Here is a 19683-nt window from a genome sequence, read left to right as displayed (position 1 = left end):
TGGCCTTGGGCAATGGATGGAGCAGCCACAGCTGTCACTGGGAGTGGCTGTGGGGCGAGTGGATAACAGCACTGAATTCCCAGGCAGAGAGGTTCCCTGCACCCTCCTTCCCACACACAACGTGCCCCCATGTCCATGCATGTCCCAGCTGCCCGCATGGCACCTCTGCAAAGCCACCACCCACACGGCCCAGGCGCAGCCCCACGCAAAAGGACGCTGGGCGGACCTGCCCACGCCTCTGCCTCCGAGTTCCCGGCCCTTGAGGATTTGGAAGGGAGTTTATTGTGCTTTTTGGGGGCTGGCTGTTGTTTTCAGTTCGTTTGTATTTTTATTTTGCTGTTTTGTGCTCGTTAATAACGTTTCTGTAGCTCCTGTTTGCCCTTCCCATCCCAGTCCTGTCCTTAGCGTTGTCCGAGTTTCCTTAGGGTGAGGTTGGCAGTGGGTACTCAGGGGGCAGGGACCTGTGGGGCAGCACCAAGCTGAGGGGTTCACATCAAAATGAGTTAGGAACAACCCATGGGGATCAGCCCAAGCTTAGGAATGTTGCTCAGTGGGTTCAGTCCAGCCTGCAGGGACTGATTGCAAAGCAGTTCAGCTCAGGTAGGTCCCTAAATCAGCTCTTAGTGCTGCTCCTGCAGTGGAATCTGAAGGTGTTTGGGTGTCCCCAGCTGCAGCTCAGCAGCAGTTTGCACTTGTCTGGGCACAATGCTATCCTGGGTGCACACAGGAGCTCCCTTTGGGAGCATTCCATGGGCTTCTGGGTGCTCCAGGTGGAAGGGGGGGACCCAAGAGAAAAAGCTGCACTCCCCCAGGTGAAAAACCTGTGCTAAGGCAAAAATAAAGATATGTTTGTGGTCTTGCTTGGTCTTGGTGCCAAGAAGCAGCTGGAAGTGCTGGTTCTTGTGCTTCCCTGACTGGGAATTCCCCCTGTCCCACAGGACAGCTAAGGGTGCTTCCATCAGGTAATGGGATTGATGGATGAGTGAGCCAGTCTTCTGTTGACCCCCCCTGGTCTGGTCACCTCTGAATTCGGGGTCTGAGAGGCTTGTAAAAGGTAGATGAGACCTGCCAACCTGCCATTTCCTTTCCAAGTTTATCTGCCCACGGAGTTGACCTGGCTGGTTTATTCTGCTCTGCAATTTGTAAAGCAGCAACATGTTTTAAAGAGCGTGGGAGAGCTGATCACCCGCCTCCCACAGAATTTTGCAGACCGTTGGGTGAAAATGGAAATGGATGGAAAAATCAGCTTGGAGTGTGTTGGTGGCGATGGAGGGATGGTGGTGCAGTTTGCAGAGGAAGACACCACAGGGGCTGTCTGAATTAAAGGCCTTTAAATTCAATATACTGTGGTTCAGAAGGGGCTTGTAGGCTCTTCTCCAGCCAGGTGACCCCAGGTAGAATCTGCATTGTGTCCCCAGCAGGGAAACAGAGGGGGGGGAAGTGGGAATGGGAATGTGCAGCTCAGAGAGGGGAAATCACAGCACCTCTTAGATATCCTGTCCTAGCCTAATCAGTACAAAAAAATACCTTTCTTTTCCTCTTTAGATTTATGTTGGCTTTTGTTTGTTTTTTTTTTTTTAATTAGCATGAAATTTTTACAAAAGTGTATCTTTTATTTATTTATTTTTTACTGTTTTCTGCAGATTCTGGTCTGAGCAGCCCTCTCAGTGACCCTGAGTTTGACTTGGAAAGTTAGTTCCTGTGTGTTTTTGTTCCTGTTGGTTTCATTTCCCCCCCCCTTCCCCTCCCATTATTATTTTCTCTTCTGTCACTTTCCTTTCCCTTTCTCGTTCCGTTCCTGTTACTACTTTTTGATTTTTTTTTTTTTTTTTTTTTTTGCCGAGTTCTCCGTGTCCCTGCGGTGTTTCGCCCATCTCACCCCTCCTCTGTGCCATCTGTTTGTCTGAACTGCGCTTCCAGTTTTACAGTAACCCCAGAACCAGGCCTTTGGCAGGGCAAGGGGAGCAGCGGGTGATCAGCCCCCCCCGGGGCAGCTCTGGTGTCTCTCTGCTGCCCCAGGAGAAGGACTTGGCTGCCCAAGGCTGCCTTTACCCCCTCGTGGAAGATGTCTCATTGCTGCAGCTCAATGTCCCTCGTGCTCGTCCCGTGGGCACGCTGTGAGCGTGTGGGGGGTGTGTGTGTGTGCTTTGCTGTCTGTAATGCAGGGAAAGGGAAATGGGAGCCACAGCTGATGATCCCTCCCTGTGGCAGGTTCCTTGGCACTGACTTGTTCCAGGAGCACAAAGAGCAGAGGGCACTCTACGAGCCTCCACCCCCCTGGTTTCACACTGGAGTGCCATCCAGCCACGGTGACTCTGGGGGATAAATGGGCTCTGGCCCGTGGAACAGATGTCAGGGTGACGTTTCTGGCTGGTGCGCAAAGAATCAAAGTCTTTTGTGATAAGATTAGAGAGATTCAAGTGATTGAAATGTTAGATGAGACTGGCTCAGAAAGACTTCATCCCATTAGGAGCCAAGATCCCAGCCTCGCTGGGTGGTTTGGGCTGGATTTTTTTTTTTTTTTTTTTAGGGCTTTTTTAAATACTGGGCAGGGAAGTAGATGTGAGGTTTCAGCTGAGGAGTCGCAGGTGCTGATTGTGCTCGGAGATGCGAGGGCTGGGACGTTTTCCTGAATAATTCAGTCCAAATACTGGTCTCTTTGGTGTGGAATACTCCTGTCACTATTGTCCCACTTTGCTGCCACCCCCCCTCCCCTCAACCCCATTATTGTAACAGAGGGGTTGTGTGTGTGTTTTCCTGGCTCCCACTGCCACCCTGGCTGAGTTCCCTGCAGTAGCCACTGAGCAGAGGAACCTGTGAGCCATTTCCCTTTCATACCTTAAAATGAGTTATTAAATTAAAGCAAAGAGCAGCTGCTCAGCTGACACAGCAGCGGGGCTGGTGTGCTCCTGCCTCATTTAATACCAAACTCCTGGATCTTAATGGAGCCCCCGTGCACTTGGCATTTTGACCAGGGAAGTGTTTATCACTGCAGAGGTTTCCAGTCTCCTTTTATTCTAAAAAGCCCTAGAAATCAATCCCCCAAGGAGATTCTGTCCTTAACAGCAGCAAAGAGAGTTCCCATGTGCTCCCAGCCAGTGCCGGTGGTTGGAGGTTGGAGGGGAAGCAGCAGGTTCCCCAGCAAAAGGGCAGGGTTGGTTTTCAGGAGCTGGTCACACACTGAGGATTTTTTTTTCTGGAGCTTTTATGGAGGAAACTTGTGAAATTCCTTCAAGAGGAATGCAACTCCTTGTTCCAGATTGGCACGGTGGGCCTTTCCCATGCAGACCTCTGGCTCAGAGGGAATAGCACATGTTGCTCCAGGACTTGTGAGCCAAGGAGAGTCTGAGGTTTTTTTTTTTGCTCGTTATTACTGGGGCTTCTGAGCGTTTATTTGTTTCCTTTTAACCTGTGTGTCCATCGCTTGGGATTTCATGTTGTGTTTCTCAGCACAAAATCTCTGGCTTTTTTGGAGTCAGGAGGTGGCAGCTGGGCTGGGAGCTGCCTGGGGGAAGGAGTCAGTGACTCCCAGGGGTCTGGGAACAGCAGACTGAGGTGCCAGGAGTTGCTCTGGGTAGAGTTTGGCTTTGCTTTAATGCTCCAGCTCAAGTTGTGTTCAGTGCCCTCCTCAGCCCTCGCTTCCAGAGGCAGAAGGACAGACCCTGAGGGAAGTGTTGATGGTGTTAAACTGGTCTCATGATCTGGAGCAGCTCAGCCAGGTTGGCCTTCCAGTCCCACACAGACGTAGAGAGGACCACCAGCTCCTCCCAACTCCCCCAGTCCACATGGGTGCTGTGGTACTGGGATGGACTGGACAGCAGCCTCCCTCCATCCAGGTGGAGAAATCCTTCTCCAGGAGCAGTGGGACAGCACGGCAAGAGATGAACTGAGAGCTTTTCCTCCAGGAGACACCTCCTGCCCTGACCCCCAGCAGACTGAAATGGAGCCAGTGCAGCCTCCAGAGTACTTTGGGTTATTTTTGTGAGCTTTTTTTGGTCTGTTTCCCCCCTTTTTCTATTTTCAGCCGGATTTCCTTGTGCTGAAAATAGATGTCCCATTAGCTTAGGAGGAACCTGTCCAGGTATGACAGACTCGTCCCGTGCCCAGGCCTGGGGGAGGCAGCACCTCTCCCAAATCACTGTAAAACTGAGGATGTCATGCTTGCTTTGCCATCTCTGTGCTGAGTTTTCAGAGTATCTGACCATGCTGCTGCCACCGCCGCTGCTTTGTCACCCACCAACACCCACGGGGCTCGAAATTCTCCCTGGCTTCCATCTCTTCTCCACTCCTGTCCTTCTCATCGGGGGCACTGCCCAGGGCTTCTCAGCATGCTGCTCTCCCAAGCCATCCAGGGCAGGATTGGCTGGCAGACAGCATGGGAAGCCTCTGGAAAAACATAATCCAATGCAGATGAGCAGAGCACGGAGCGCTTTTCCACCTGGATTTGTAGCGTAGCTGTTTGAGGTGATAGGAAGGGAAGGATCCCTGCTCTTCCCAGAGCTCCAGCTGCCCCCTTCAGAGCAGGATGTGCAAATCACAGGCTGAGAACCGAGTCAGCCGTGGGTGGCTGAGATGGGCCCCAGTCTGACCAGTCTGACCCAGCAGGATCCCCAGTATGGCTCAGAGAGGATCCAGTGTGTTCCCTGCCAGCTCTGGCTGCCTCAGTACCAGCACACCCAAGTGTTGGGGAGGATTGCAGGGGCAGCAGGTGACCCAGGCCAGCAAATTGTTCCAATGCCCCTGACTGAGAAGGGGCCAGGGGATCTCTGGCCTCTCCATCCCGAAAGGTAACGACGTTCCCAGCAGAGCCTGGGTGGGGTCGGCACAGCCTGACCTGCTGGGAGGGAGGGCTGTGCTGTAGAAGGAACATCATCCACTAGCCACGAGTGGGGAGAGGAGCCAGAGCTTGGTGCTTCCATGCCTGGCTGCACCCTGGGAATGGTGGAGGCCAAACCTCAGACCCAGAACAACCAGAGCCGATGTTGCGCCATGGACGACTCAGGGTCCTTGGGGTTGGAGAAGACCTTAAAGATCATCAAGTCCAATCCCTGAAAAGCCTCCCCTGCTTCCCCACATCTGCATATATCCCATCCCCTGCCCCACATCACCATGGTTGGCTGGATCCTGCCCCTTCCCCCCCTTTTTCTGTTGGAGTTGGTTCCCGATCCCGGCGGGTGCTGTGCCATTTGCTGCGTAGGTTCCTCTGGCAGCGTTTGCTCATTCCAAGTCCACTATTGGAATCGCTAACACGCATCTGCTCTTTGGATTTTCCTTTTTTATTTTGCTCTGATTTACACATTGAAAATGGGGCCATCATGGGAACACTCTCATTTTACTGTTATTTTTTTTTTATTTCCTTGATTTTTTTTTAATTTTTTTTTTATTTTTACTTCCAAGGACACAATTTCGAGCCCTGAATTCTTCTCTTCTAACCTCCCTACTTTCATTGCAGATCTTACATTGTAATTTATTTTCTTTTCTTGTTTCTTCTTTCTTATAAAATGCGCGACGGTTGTGAATTTTGGTCGTTATTAAATGAGATTCTTTTCCTGCTGTCTTGTCTTTTAGGTATGCTCAGCCACCCACCCATCCCCGTTTCCGAGCTGGCTGAACACACAGAGCATCTCAAAGCTAATGATAACCTGAAATTATCCCAAGAGTATGAGGTATGAGCAAGAGTGAGTGCTGTGCATGGGTTTGCAGAGCCAGGAATTCGGGAGTTCAGGCAGGCCCCCATCCAAACAAACATTGCTTTGTTGTAAGGAGCTGGTTAGTTGAAATTTAAAAAGTTATTTATGATTGGAAGTTAATTACTTAGTGCTTTACTGAGTTAAATTATAAATAGAAAGAGGTTTGGTCCATGAGCTGCTCCTGCCCAGGGATGAGGCAGCCACAGCTTTTCTGGGCAACCTGTGCCAGCCCCTCCCCACCCTCACAGGGAACAATTTCTCTCAAATCTCTTCTAAACTTCTCTCTTTCACTTTAAAGCCGTTTCCTCTTGTTTTACCACTCCGTGCCCTTGTAAAAAAAAGTGTCTCTCCGCTATTGGTTTTGTTGCTGAAAGCCATAAAATGCCCTGATATTTTTAGCCTGATAACTAGTCTAGACTGCCTAGGACTGTTTGCAGGGGGATATTTTCCAAACAAAGGGATGCTTTCTCCCTGCTCTTGAATTCCAGACGTCGCTGTGCTCTCAGCTCTGCACCCCCGGGGGGGAGGGCAGGGGGGTTACATGTTGGAGAAAGTGTATTTTGCCCTGCTGGGCTCTCTCTCCCCCCACACTGGGGCACGGGGAGGGGGGCAGCGGCAGCCCGTTAATGTTCTCCATCCAGATTCCAGAGGCTGATTTGCATAATGCCATATCCCAAGTGCCCTGGCTGCGCGCCAGCCCAACCTCCTCCAGTGGGAGAGCCAGAGCTGAACAAACATCGCTAATGAAGTGAAGGCGAGGCATGATTAGAGGGATGGAGAGCAAACAGACACATTACAATAGTATAAATACCCATTAGTTAGGAATTCTCTGCAGCGAGAGAGCACGGGGGGGAAAGGTTTGGAGGAGGTTTTTTCGGGTGGTTTTTGTACCAGCGCTGGCCCCGGGCGGCTCCAGGGTGGGCAGAGGGTGGCAGGCAAGGGTCAACCCCTGCCAGCTCAGAGGGATGGATCTGAGACCCTCTCCTGGCAGGGAGAGGGAGAGCAAACAGCAGGAAACAGCTCGGCACGCTCCTGCCAGGCCTCCAATTGAGGCAAACCCCAAGGGCTCTGCAAAATGATGAAGGAATTAAGCCCTTGTTTTATTTAATTCTCTGGCTGAGGATTTAGAGGTAAACGTAATTAACCTAATTTCCATATCTGGGACAGCTGGACTTTAGAGAGGGGGGGGGGGAAAAAAAAAATCTACCCACCAAACCTGGCATAAATCACTAGGACAGGCAGAGGGGATTTTTCTCTCCAGTGCATTTCATTGTTTATTCCTTCATCCCTTCTAGGAAAACTCTGTGTTGATTGAGTGTCTTGGGGCTGGGGTCTTTATCCTTGCTCTGTGCTGGGAGATGCACTCCTTGCCCTGTGAGCAGGAAGCTGCCTCCTGCCAGGCTCCTGGGGGGGTTTTCTCCACCCTTGGAACTGGGACACCTTTGGTGCTGAGTCCTTGTGGTCCCAAGTCTCGCTGTCCCTGCTCCATACAGAGCAGCCTGGTCCCTTCCTGCTGCTCATGAGTGATTTTTGGTCATAGAATCACAGATTGGTGTGGGTTGGAAGGGACCTTAAACCCATCTCATCCCACCCCCCCTGCCATGGGCAGGGACACCTTCCACTAGCCCAGGTGGCTCCAAAGCCCCGTCCAACTCGGCCTTGGATGCTTCCAGGGATGGGCCAGCCGCAGCTTCTCTGGGCAGCCTGTGCCAGGGCTTCTTCCCTCTCACAGGGAAGAATTTCTTTCCAATTTCTAATTTAAATCTACTCTCCTTCAGCTTAAGGCCATTCCCCCTTGTCATATCTCTACGAGCCCTTATGAAAAGTCTCTCTCCAGCTTTCCTGTAAGCCCCTGTTTCCCCTGATGTTTCATATCCCGTTTGTACACACGGTCATAAATATCTTAAATATCTTCTTCCCCAGGTATTAGCACTCACCAAAACACTGACACATTTTCGCCCTCTTAATCATGGTGTAGTTTAACCATGCACAGATTTGGCCTCTTGATCACTCCCTAAATACACTGATGTGCTCGTTCCTGTTATCTCCCAGTTCCTGATGTTTATCAGGGCTGTAACTAACCCAGTGCAGCCTGGAATTGCACTGATGCTTTTGCCACGGGGTTGCATCAAACCAGGGGGATTATTACCTCTCTGGGTGGCCAGGGGAGATGGGACATGAGCTGTGCTATGGGGGGCTTTCCCACAGCAGAGCCGGGGGAAACAAACAGCGATCGCTGCGCTCCCCAGCGAGATCTCCAGAGCCACGATGTCCCACGTGGGGCAAGGGATTCAGAGCTTGCTTTGCTGCTTTGCTCTTCGCTGACCCTTCCATTTCCTTCCCCAATCCCTCCAGTCCATCGACCCTGGCCAGCAGTTCACCTGGGAGCACTCCAACCTCGAAGTGAACAAGCCCAAGAACCGCTACGCGAACGTGATCGCCTACGACCACTCGCGTGTCATCCTGCTGCCCATCGAAGGTAAGGAGCATCCCTGCTCCCACGAGTTCGTGCTGGGGTGGAGCTGCTGCAGGGAAACACATCTCACATGCTCTTCCCCTCGTCTCTATTTATATATTCTTCCCTTAGCATCTCCCTGGGAGTTTAGCGAGCAGGAGATACCTCTGTAAACCGGGCGTTTGTTAAATCCCGGTGACTGACATATTCCCTGGAGCTGCAATCCCTCATTTCAAGGGCTGGTTTATCAAGGAACTGTCTTCCCTCTGCTTGGAGATCCCTGTTTGATACGTCTGTGACTAACAGGAAGGATTCAGACCACATAATGCTTTAGAGGGAGCAGGGAGGGGGTGGTGGGTGGCAGGGAACACGGAGCGTGGCTGTACAGGGATGAATGAGAGGTAACACAGGGCTAATTGTACAAATGTGAGCACAGGCAGAAAGATCACTTGATATGCAGCTCCTGCTGCATATCCTGGCTCCTAAAAGGCTCGGGATAAGAAGGGGTTAGCGTGAGCCTTGTGGGTCATAAATTGTTTCCTGAGCCGCTTCTGTGAGCGATGGTGCAGTCAGAAAATTTACATTAAATTTCACAACTCACGGCTCTTGACAGAGCTGCTCCGGTGCACGCCAGGATAAGAGGGGCTTGAGATGGAGTTAAACAGGGCACCTGCTTGGGCTGCTGCTGCCGAGATAATGCTGGAGTTTTCACGGGCTCAGGTTGTGGCTGCGCCGTGGGGATAAAGCGTTCGAGGCCAGTCTTGCGTTGCCGGGAGCTGATCATCGGAGCAGAGAGGATGTGGGATGTCCTGGTAACTGCCTGGTGAATGGAGAGGTTAATTCAGGCACCTCTGTGAGCAGGGAATCGTTGGAATAATCTCCCTCTGCCACAGTAACTCCGAGGGACATGGAGAAGAGGGAGAGCTGGTCCTGAGGCAGCAGCAGAGTGTGGTGACTTGGCAGAAAACTGCACGAATCTGCGTTGGTCTGGTCTGCTATTAGAGGGCTTTAAGTGTTTCTCCTTGTGAAGTTGACTCTGTTCTGGCTTGGTTTAATTCTGAGATTAATATTGTATGAGCCAAGGAAAGCAGAGGCTTTAAAAAGTTGCCTTGTCATTCAAGGGAAAGGAGAAGAGCACAAGTGTAGGACTGAAGGACACTTGGGCTGGTGTTGGATCAGGGGGTTGGATGCAGGCAGCAGTCCCAGCTCTGCCCAGGGGCTCTGGAGGGGACCAGTGGTGCAAATATGATGGGCCAAGGTTGAATTTTCAAGCATCTGAGAGGTTCTGACATGTCTTGGCTGGTGTGCTCCTTCCTACCGGGCTCTGTTTTATGCTCAGGGCTGGAAGATGAAAGGAGACGGAGGAATCAGTTGTAGCTTTCCCTTTCTTTTAAATTTGGATTTGTCAAGGCTGCAGAATGTCTGCTTGGTCAGGAAGAAGTAACAGCTTTAACTGTGTGACTTCTCTGAAGCTGGGCCTGTCACACAGCAAAGCATTGCAGGAGCCCACGGCCACCACCTTAAATCACAGAGTGGACCCGAGGGGGCTGGAGAGGAGATTAATTCGGGAAGCTCAGCCTTGATCACATTCCTGCCTTCCTTCCCTCCTGAAACTTCAGGCTGCGAGGGAATGGGGGCAGGGAACCCTCCAGAAATTCAATCAAAAGCCATAATATCTACCAGCAGCTGAAATGCTGAGTGCCCTTGAGGACTGGCAGGCGGTTCCTGGGCTCGCACCCCGCCCGCAGCGCCGGTGCCTTTTGCTGCAGCCCAGTTTTGTGTTGGTGCTGCCCCCCGCCCTTGGCTCCCCTCGAGACAGCAGGGAGGGGCTCTGCACCGAGTTAATCACGGCTTAGCAGATCCTGCCAGCCTTGCCAGCCGCTCGGCTGGAATCAGGAACGGGCCAAACCACCCACCAGCCCCGTGCCAGGCGCAGCTCTCTGGAGCTGAACCCGAGCAGCACTGCTTGCCAGGGTCCATTTTAACTTCAGAGCAGCTCTCTCCTGCCATGTCCCGATCACCCTCTTCACTCTGGCAGTGCCTCCTGCTCATCCCAAACCCTCAAGCAAAGGACCCAGGCGAGCAGCTGTAGCTCAATAGCCTGTAACTCATGCGGGTAGAAAAAAACCCGCTCCTAAAAATGACAACAGGCAATTTACAGTGAGTCAAAGCCTGTAATTTCAAATCCTTCACTGTCTGAATCAAGCCTGGTTTTATTGCTTGCACTGTCCAGCTGTAGCTCACTGCCTGGGATTGAGTTATGGGCCACACAGTCATCGAGCAGGTGCACTTGGTGCCTGGGCTCAGGGCGTGCTGGGACAAGGACTTGGGTTTGTCCTGTTGGGGACCAGTGCAGCAGGAGCCCTGGGCCAAGACCTTGCTCCTGTTGGCCCCAGCATCAGTAGAAAGCCCATGATTTCAAGGCTTGATATTTGCTCTCTTTAATATCTTTTGCAAGGAGTTACTTGTCTCCCTGCAATGCAGGAGCATGAGCTGGGAAAAACACACCAAAGAGCCTGTTTCTTCCCAGCTCTGATTCTGACCCACCAAGCCATGAAGGTGTTCCTGCAAGGGAATTCTCTCTGACAACATCCCTGCAAAGATTTCGTGCTTCCTGCTGCATGGAGTCCTGTGCAGTTCCCTGATTTTGTGATTTCACCCAGGAATTGTGGGCAGTGATTACATCAATGCCAACTACATCGATGGCTACAGGAAGCAGAACGCCTACATTGCCACTCAGGGGCCTCTGCCAGAGACCTTTGGAGACTTCTGGAGGATGGTGTGGGAGCAGCGTTCAGCTACTATTGTTATGATGACTAAGCTGGAGGAGAAATCACGGGTAAGATGCATGAGAGGGATGACTGGTTAGTCATAATCCTGGGGGATTGGAGGGGAGAGTTGGGGAATAGCAAATCCCTTTGATGTGCAGCCAGTGGGGGATTTCTGCCTGCTTTGCCAGCACCCTGAAAGTTCAGTGATTCATTGCTTTTTAAAAAACAACCCATCCACCCTGGAAATGTGCAGCCTCCTTTGCAGCTCCAGGAGAAGATCGCATTGCCTGCTCCGTGGTTCTGTCTCGGAGTTAATCGTGTGGCAAGTTTCACATCAGTTCTCTTGTTTAACAAGCCCAAGTACATTCCCTCTAATCTCCAGGATCATTCCAGTCTGCTGTCTATGGGATTGATGTGGCATCAAAGCCTGTGCTTAAGTCAGTGGGAGCTTTTCCTGCTGGGTCTGTCCCTGTCCTGCTGCTCCGGAAAAGCATTTCTTGTGCCTCCCCTTCCCTTTGGCACCCGTAACCATCAGGGCAGTTTGGGATTGAGCTTCCCCAGCAGCGAAGGGTTTGTCCCAGCACTGAGCCATCCCTCCTGCCTTCCAGATAAAGTGTGACCAGTACTGGCCAGGCCGAGGCACGGACACCTACGGGATGATCCAGGTGACGCTGCTGGACACCATCGAACTGGCCACCTTCTGCGTCCGGACGTTCTCCCTTCACAAGGTGAGCTCGCTCCTGCTCCTGCTTTTCCCTGGAGGTGGGGTATGGCACACTCCAGGCAGTTGTGGGGGTGCAGGGACCCCCCCCCCCCGACTCCTGGTGCTCCTCTGTCCCCTGCAGAACGGCTCCAGTGAGAAGCGGGAGGTGCGGCAGTTCCAGTTCACGGCGTGGCCCGACCACGGCGTTCCCGAGTATCCCACCCCGTTCCTGGCTTTCCTGAGACGGGTGAAAACCTGCAACCCCCCTGACGCTGGTCCCATCGTGGTGCACTGCAGGTACCAGTTGCCTTCACCTGGATCTTGCAGGGGGGAGGCAGAAGGTCGGGAGGGTGTGGATTTGCGCGTGGGAGACACAGCTCCTGGGCAAGAGTGTCCTGTGAGGATTCCCAGGCAGCATCTGAGGAGGATACCTGGGGATTCCACTGAGCACAGCATTTCCTGAGATGGTGAGGGGTGTGGTTTGCAACAAACCACCTGGATCAAGAGCCCAAGGCCATGTTGGATGGGGCTTGGGGCAACCTGGTCTGGTGCCAAGTGTTCCTGCCCAGGACAGGGGGTGGGACAGGATGAGCTTTAAGGTCCGTTCCAACCTAAACCATTCTGGGGTCTGATGATCTTGTCAAGCAGGGGGAAGTGCCTAGTGCTGTACTGGTGTCTGGTTCTGCATGATGGGGTTGTTTGAGGTCACAGTGGGAAAGGAGGGAGGCTCAGGTGTGACCTCCAAGCTGTGTGGGGTGTTGGGGAGGCAGAGCTGCCACAGCTGTCCAAGGCAGAGCTGGCAGTGACTGACAGGGGCTTTCTGAGAGCTGCAGCCACCGTGATAATGCCAAGCTGAAGGCAGGTAGAATTCCCTAATTCAATTTACAACCCAAGGAGGAGCGCTTGAAGCCTCAATGCAGATAAATCCCCGTGTTCCTCAGGAGGGTGTGGAGGAGCCTGCGGGTTCCTCAGCACTCAGGGAAGCTCTGAATTGTGCAGGCTGCTGGAGAAGCTAATCCTGCCTCTGCTAGAGGATGCCATTCAAACAGTCTTTGTGAGTGGGCAACTTATCACTGCCCTTGCAGATGGCAATTGTTGTGCACCTCTGAAAATGAATAAAGAGGAGCTGTCAGCTCACGACCAGCTCCCAGATCAGCTGCTAAATTCTTGCCAAAGCTCCAGTCACCTGCTTGGTTCAGGTGTTAGGCATTCTAATTAACAGAGATCAAGGGGGCTCCATGAAAAAAGGGACAGCAGTGGAATGGTAAAAGGAAGCCCTTTATTAGCTGTGGCAAAGGCACAGAGCAGTGAGCCCTGCTGGGGTGCAAATGCTGTTACACACAGGTCTGATGTTACCCCGGTGCACAAAAACATTTAGGAAGAGAGGTGAGGTGTGTTACTCATTACCACATCAGTGCCTTCTCACTGCTGAGAGATCTGAGTGATTAAACAGGCTTTTTCAGCCCCTACATCCTGCCAGCCCTGTGTTCGAGCCTGGAGCCCCAGCTGGAGCTGGCACAGCCGTGTCTGCCCAGGGTGTCACAGGTGAGGAGACACCACGGGCACAGCAGTGTGGAGGGGCAGCAGGCACCTCACCAGAGGCAGCTTGTTCCCCTTGCAGCCTGCCCTGGGGTGACGTAAAAGCTGAGTTTGGGAAGTGCTGGCCAAAGTGAGCTGCTCAAAGCAAACCTCTGCACGTCACAAACTCTCTGGGTTGTGCTGCTGTGTGGGGCACAGGGGCTTCTCCACCCACTGGTCTGTCCCAGCAGCCCCTCCCTGCTGGTGTGGCAGCACTGGCCCGAGCAGATAAATGGGGTAAATGGGGTTTTAGTTTCCAGTGCAGACCTTACTGACCCCAGTGCAGCACTGTGCTCACACAGCAGGTGACACAGAGCAGCGGGGACTTTGGTGTCACCTCTGTCCTCTCCAAACCCTCCAAACACAGTGTTTCCAACCTGGATCAAGAGCAGCACGCTGAGGGGAGTGGGCAGGAGCACTCCCAGCACCAGTCCCATCCGACAAGTTGCTTTAATTCAACAAAAATCATCCTGTGGCTGAACCCACACCCATAGAATCTCGTGGGTTGGAAGGGACCCACAGGGATCACCAAGTCCAACTCCTGGCCCTGCACAGGAAAGCCCCAAACCCCACCAATTCTTGGCTGGTTTGCCAGGATTTCTGAACCTTCTGAGTGGCAGAATAATCCACCCCTTCCTCCCCAACTCCCTCCCTCCCTCTCGTCCCCTAGCGCGGGCGTCGGGCGCACCGGCTGCTTCATCGTGATCGATGCCATGCTGGAGAGGATCAAGCATGAGAAGACCGTGGACATTTACGGGCACGTCACTCTCATGAGGTCCCAGCGCAACTACATGGTGCAGACGGAGGACCAGTACAGCTTCATCCACGATGCCTTGCTCGAGGCCGTCGCCTGCGGCAACACCGAGGTGCCAGCTCGGAACCTCTACAGCTACATCCAGAAACTGGCCCAGATCGAAGCCAGGGAGCACGTGACGGGCATGGAGCTGGAGTTCAAGGTGAGGGGCGCTGGGGAGGGCTCAGTGTTCCTCACTGGAGCGTTGTTGTGGCGCTCAGGCAGGGCAGACACGGAGCCTTTGCGGGGCTGACGGGAGCTTTTCTGGTGCCGTGTTAGAGGTAATTACTTTTCTGAGCTGAGCTGCTGCAGTTCCCAGGGGAGAGAGCTGCCTGTCACTGCTGGAGGCTCCTCTGGTCATTTCCAGTTGAGATTGAATTTGCTCCCTCTTAAATTGTGTTTTTTAACCGGTTGGGGTTTTTATTGTTGCTCTAAAAGTTTTGCTTGGGGGAAAGGGCTCAGACTTTGTCCCTACCACCCCCTCCCCCCCAAAAAAAAAAACCCCACAGGAGCTGGTACAACAGGGAGGGGCAGTACAGAGGGCTGGCACAGGGGTCAGGAGAACAGCAAGGCTGAGGGGATGGTTGTGCTCTGTGTGCCCTCAGCGCCTGGCCAACTCCAAAGCCCACACCTCCCGCTTCATCAGCGCCAACCTCCCCTGCAACAAGTTCAAGAACCGCCTGGTGAACATCATGCCCTACGAGACCACCCGGGTGTGCCTGCAGCCCATCCGGGGCGTGGAGGGCTCTGACTACATCAACGCCAGCTTCATCGATGGCTACAGGTACCTCCTGCCCCAGGGGTGTCCGTCTGAGGGTCTGTCTGAGCCCGTGGGGTGGGGCTGGACCAGGGGCTGAACACTTGGCCTGTTCTGTGTCACCACAGCAGTGCAGTGCCACGGGTAAATTCCCACACCCAATCCAGCCTGCTGATAAAGTTTTTCCCCCCTGTGGGAGAATCATAAATTACTGATCCCCTGCAGCGACCCAGCCCTCCATTTGCTCTCCTGCTCTCCAGCCTTTCCATGCACTTCCCAAAGCTCCTGCCCGGGCAGTTCTGCCATCCCTTGACCCCTGTCCTTGCTCTGGGCTCTCCCCCAGGCAGCAGAAGGCCTACATTGCCACGCAGGGGCCGCTGGCAGAGACCACCGAGGATTTCTGGCGGATGCTGTGGGAAAACAACTCCACCATCGTCGTGATGCTGACGAAGCTTCGCGAGATGGGGCGGGTGAGTGGGGGGCCGAGGGGGCAGGGTTGGGGACAGTCCTGCAGGACAAGGATTAACAGGGACCTGTCTTGTCCCCCTGGGCAGGAAAAGTGCCATCAGTACTGGCCCGCGGAGCGCTCGGCACGGTACCAGTACTTCGTCGTGGATCCCATGGCAGAGTACAACATGCCCCAGTACATCCTGCGGGAATTCAAGGTCACGGATGCCAGGGTGAGTGCTGGGCTGGGAGCAGCTTGAACCCCTGCAGTTCAGGGGATAGGGGGGCTGGCCCAGAACATGGGGTTTGGTGGGTTTGGCTCTCTTTAAGGGAAGGCTGAGGTGAAAACATTTCTCCTGGGAAAGTCGGGGATTATCAGTGGAGGAGAGTTTATAGAGTATCGTGGTTGGAAGGGGACAAGGTGGGGATCGGGCACAGCTTGGACTCCATGACCTTGGAGGTCTTTTCCAACCTCAGTGATGCTGTGACGACCCCAAGAATCCCACTGTGTGCCCGAGAGCTCAGCTATGATGAGGAACAGAACACACACACACACAGATTGTGCCTGACTATTTGTTCCTACAAATTGAAAATACTTCCTAAGCTCTCCCACAGCCGTGAGTCACTTCGTTAGAGACGTGCCCGGCTTTTGGGTTTGCTCGAGATGAAAGCAGAAAATATTTCCCCCAAAAAACTAATGAAAACCTTGCAAAGGATTCTCTGCACCCTACAGAAAACGTGCACTTGTCTGGCTGTCAGTCATGTTCAAAGGAACACATTGACTCCAATAATCTTCGATTCGATGTCAGATTCCTCATCCAAAGGAACATTTCAATACCTTCTCAAATTTGTTTAGCAAATGCAACCCTCCCTCTCACAGCAGAGTCGTTGCTTTTGAGGTTGTCAGAGTATTCCAGAAACCTGATAATTCAATTTGCAAGGTTGAGAAGGAGGGTGCCTCATCAGTCCTCGTAGAACAAGATTTATCTTCCTGTCAGCTGTAATTCTGACACTGTGGCAACGCTTTGTGAAGATTGATAGAGGGGCCATCACCTCACCTTGAATGTTCCCTTGCTGAAGACTCCATCTGTGCTGTCTGCAGTGGTCAGAGCTTTCAGCACCTGCCAGGATATGGATCTGTGCTGACAGGCCGACTCTGGGAATGTCAAGTGCAACATAAGCAGCTTCATCATGGTGGATCTGGATAATAAATACGTGTGCACTTGACTAGAACACAGACTTGGCTCAACTTTTTGTGCCCTTTAACAAACTAGCAAGGGATTTTTTTTTTTTTATATATTTATTTCTTTGCCTTTTCCATTTGTTCTCACAAGTGCAGGAGGTTTTAACTATTCCTGTTTTCTCCCCCAGGACGGGCAGTCACGAACTGTTCGTCAGTTCCAGTTCACTGACTGGCCAGAACAAGGTGTGCCAAAATCAGGAGAGGGTTTTATCGACTTCATTGGACAGGTACACAAGACCAAGGAGCAGTTTGGCCAGGATGGCCCCATCTCTGTCCACTGCAGGTAGGCCAGGTGCAAATGGAAACACCTCGTTCGTCTGGGGATGCAAAAGGAATTCAAATCCAGATATCTCTCCCCCCACCCCTTTCCCACCCCATCCTTGCAGGCAGAATTCTTGGGGGTGTCAGTGCTAATAAACACTTGCTTCTGCCACCCAGATTCACTTCCCTTCAGCCCTGGGCACTGCCCTCAAGGCTTTTGACCCCTCTAAATAGAGGAGGGGTGTGAAATGCTGATACTTTGGAGGAGATGGGAACTTTAGTGTTATATATATATAATGTATGTAATATATATCATATTTAACCTGCAAAATTAGAAATATTTTTTTACCACTTTCAGCCCAGTTCTGCACCACTAATGCTTGCTGACAGCAAGAATTTTGTACTCCATGGGCAGGAGAGGATGATCCATTCTTCAAAATATTTAATTTTAATGTTACATCATAGTAATAATGTTCCCGCTGAATGCTGTTTACCACTACCCAAAGCTTTTAATTTAATTTTTTTTTTTATTTCACTTTCTCAAACGTTTTTTTGGGTCACAACTCTGGCCATTTCTGGATATTTATCCTGGAGGGCTGACTCTCCACTTCCACCGTGTTCACAAGGCACAGCTGAACTCTACCCCGACCTCAGCGTTTACAGGAACGTTTGAACATTGTAACATCCAATTCCCTGTTTGTTTTTTTTTCTGCCATTCCTGCAGTGCTGGCGTGGGCAGGACCGGAGTGTTCATCACCCTGAGCATCGTCCTGGAGCGGATGCGCTACGAGGGGGTTGTAGATATTTTCCAGACTGTAAAGATGCTGCGAACACAACGACCTGCGATGGTGCAAACAGAGGTGAGGGGGGTGGGGACCCTGCCCTGCCACAGCCCTGGGCTGCCCTGGCCACGGCCAAAGTCCTTCCTGCCTTAAGAATCATGGAATGGGTTGGGGTTTGGGGGGGACCTTAAAGCACAGACCAAGCCCCTGTCCCAGCTGTCAGCAAACAGCTTCTGATTTTATACTAAATAACTAAATAAATACAAATTCCTATTGTTCTAAAGTCTCTTAAAGATCTCCTCCCAGTCTGGCAGCCTCAGTTCCTACCTCATCCCCACCTCTGGGGTGTGGGGGGGACTCACCTGCCCACCCTGGCTGGAGGGGGGAGATGTTTGGTGCCCGAGAGACACAGACCCAACGGGAAGGGCTGGGCTTCCCTCTCCCAGGAGAATCTGGGAGGTTCCTGCTCAGCTTTGTGCTGTCTGGAAAGCAGATCCTAAGGGGCCATTTCCCACCTCTGAAGCTGGTTCTCTTTGCTCTTGGCAGGACGAATACCAGTTCTGTTACCAGGCAGCCCTGGAGTACCTGGGGAGTTTTGATCACTATGCAACATAAAAAGCCATCGTTGTGCAGACTCTACCGACCACTTCAGTCCTGGAAGGCCTCTTCTGACCCAGGAGGAGCGCTTGAACTTACAAAACTGACTCAGAAGAAGTACCTTTTCATCTGGACGATGCATCGGGGAGCAGGGGGGAGGATTGGAAGGAACACCCCTTCGGGAACTCCATGGTGTAACCTGGCCCGCCCAGAGGCAGCTCGGGAGGTGCTTGAGGGGCTGCTTGAAGTGGTGAACTGCTCTTGTTACCTCAAGTGGTGTTCGCTGTGGAGGACGTGTGGACACGGTGGAAACAGATCCAAAAGCTAAAACACACCTGGGGGAAAACCCGTTTCTTGCTGGAGAAGGGAAGGAAAAAAAAAACAAACAAGCAAACAACCGACTTTGGTTACATCATTAGAGTTCAGTTTATTTACTAATATAGTTGGCAGTCTTTAAAGGAAGTCACTTGCAGAATTGAAGGTGTTCTGTGGAAGGGAAGGAACTAAAATCTCTACACTTGGGCAAACTTTTAGGGTCAGGAGTTCTTCTAGCTGGAGTCTTAATAACCTCAGTATCAGCACTGGGAGGATTCTGGGCTTGCAGGCACCTTGCAAACAGCACCCACGGAACGCCCCTGCCACGCCAGAGGTTTTATAGCTCACATTTTGAATACTTGGAACATTCCTCATTTCTTCTAATTCCAAAATTTATTTTTTAGGATATTTAAAATGAGAAAGAGAAAGAGAGAGAGAGAGAAATACCAAACGCCGGAGCTGGCTGTGTGGGGTGGCAGTGGTGGGACCTGGGCTGGGGGTCTCTGACTGCTGGCTCTGGTCCCCTTCCCAGCACATCTGGCTTTCCTTGGAGCAGGGTGGGGACACCCCAGGAAGAGAGGCAGCCCCTTCCCCAGGCTCTTTGCACATTCACACCCCACCATTCCTGCTGTCAGCAGCTGTGCCTCCCCCCACCCCAGCTCCTGCTTTGGGAGCATCTCCCTGCCAGGAGCCCCAGAAACGCTCTCAGAGAAATCTGTTTCCAGTAAATTCATTCTCAGCATCCAAGTGGCTCTCGCTGCCAGCCCCTCACCTCTGGGAGCCACGTGGAGCTACTCTCAGGACTATCCCAGTAACCACCTCACAGCTCCCCCAGTACCACCTCGGCAGGGCTCCCACCACGCTCCCAGTCCCACCCTGTCCCCCTGGCACAGCTCCCAACGTGCCCCAGCTGTAAAAGAACTGGGAAAGATCCAGGAAGGTGCATCCAATGGCAAATACTGTGAGTGGCTTTCTTTAAAGTATCGATGTAACTGTAACAAGTGACATTACCTTTTTTTTTTTTTTTTTAAATAGTGTATTTTTTCCTTTTTTTTTTTTTAAAAAAAAAAAGACAAAGAATATCAGTCAATGAATTTAAAAGAAAAAATTTGCTTATTTGTTCATATTATGTTCAAAGACAGTCTATTTTTTCACTGTAGAAATGTTACGTGTAATGGCTGTGATATATAAAAATGCAGTGCAAATTGCTACTTCTACATATTGCTTTTCTACCATTTAAAAGGTTTAACTTGCTCATGTAAGAACAAAATGTCCTTTCTGGATTTTTTTT

The 19683-nt window shown here is 51.9% G+C and overlaps 1 protein-coding gene across 16 annotated transcripts in view; it reads left to right on the top strand.

Annotated features, from left to right (window-relative positions):
* PTPRS (protein tyrosine phosphatase, receptor type S) overlaps positions 1-18466 on the top strand; it is a 97542-nt gene extending 79076 nt beyond the window's left edge. For 9 of the 16 annotated variants that reach the window (XM_027903640.1, XM_027903638.1, XM_027903648.1 and 6 more), the window contains 13 exons: positions 1644-1691; positions 5569-5666; positions 8046-8169; positions 10809-10984; positions 11525-11644; positions 11762-11916; positions 13868-14153; positions 14596-14774; positions 15091-15217; positions 15302-15427; positions 16566-16720; positions 17423-17558; positions 18027-18466. In XM_027903640.1, coding sequence (XP_027759441.1) covers positions 1644-1691; positions 5569-5666; positions 8046-8169; positions 10809-10984; positions 11525-11644; positions 11762-11916; positions 13868-14153; positions 14596-14774; positions 15091-15217; positions 15302-15427; positions 16566-16720; positions 17423-17558; positions 18027-18095 — 1799 coding nt within the window. In that variant the 3' untranslated portion in view covers positions 18096-18466. The remainder of the gene's footprint in view (positions 1-1643; positions 1692-5568; positions 5667-8045; positions 8170-10808; positions 10985-11524; positions 11645-11761; positions 11917-13867; positions 14154-14595; positions 14775-15090; positions 15218-15301; positions 15428-16565; positions 16721-17422; positions 17559-18026) is intronic. The other 7 variants (XM_027903651.1, XM_027903645.1, XM_027903644.1 and 4 more) reach the window with 1 other exon arrangement.
* The last annotated feature ends 1217 nt before the right edge of the window (positions 18467-19683 follow it).

This window comes from Empidonax traillii, unplaced genomic scaffold (assembly GCF_003031625.1).
Source record: "Empidonax traillii isolate 1590-97213 ecotype Southwest subspecies unplaced genomic scaffold, ASM303162v1 scaffold986:size372637, whole genome shotgun sequence".
In the NCBI taxonomy this organism is placed as follows: domain Eukaryota; kingdom Metazoa; phylum Chordata; class Aves; order Passeriformes; family Tyrannidae; genus Empidonax; species Empidonax traillii.
Note: the sequence above shows the minus strand (reverse complement) of the source record. Positions and strands in the feature narration are given on the sequence as shown.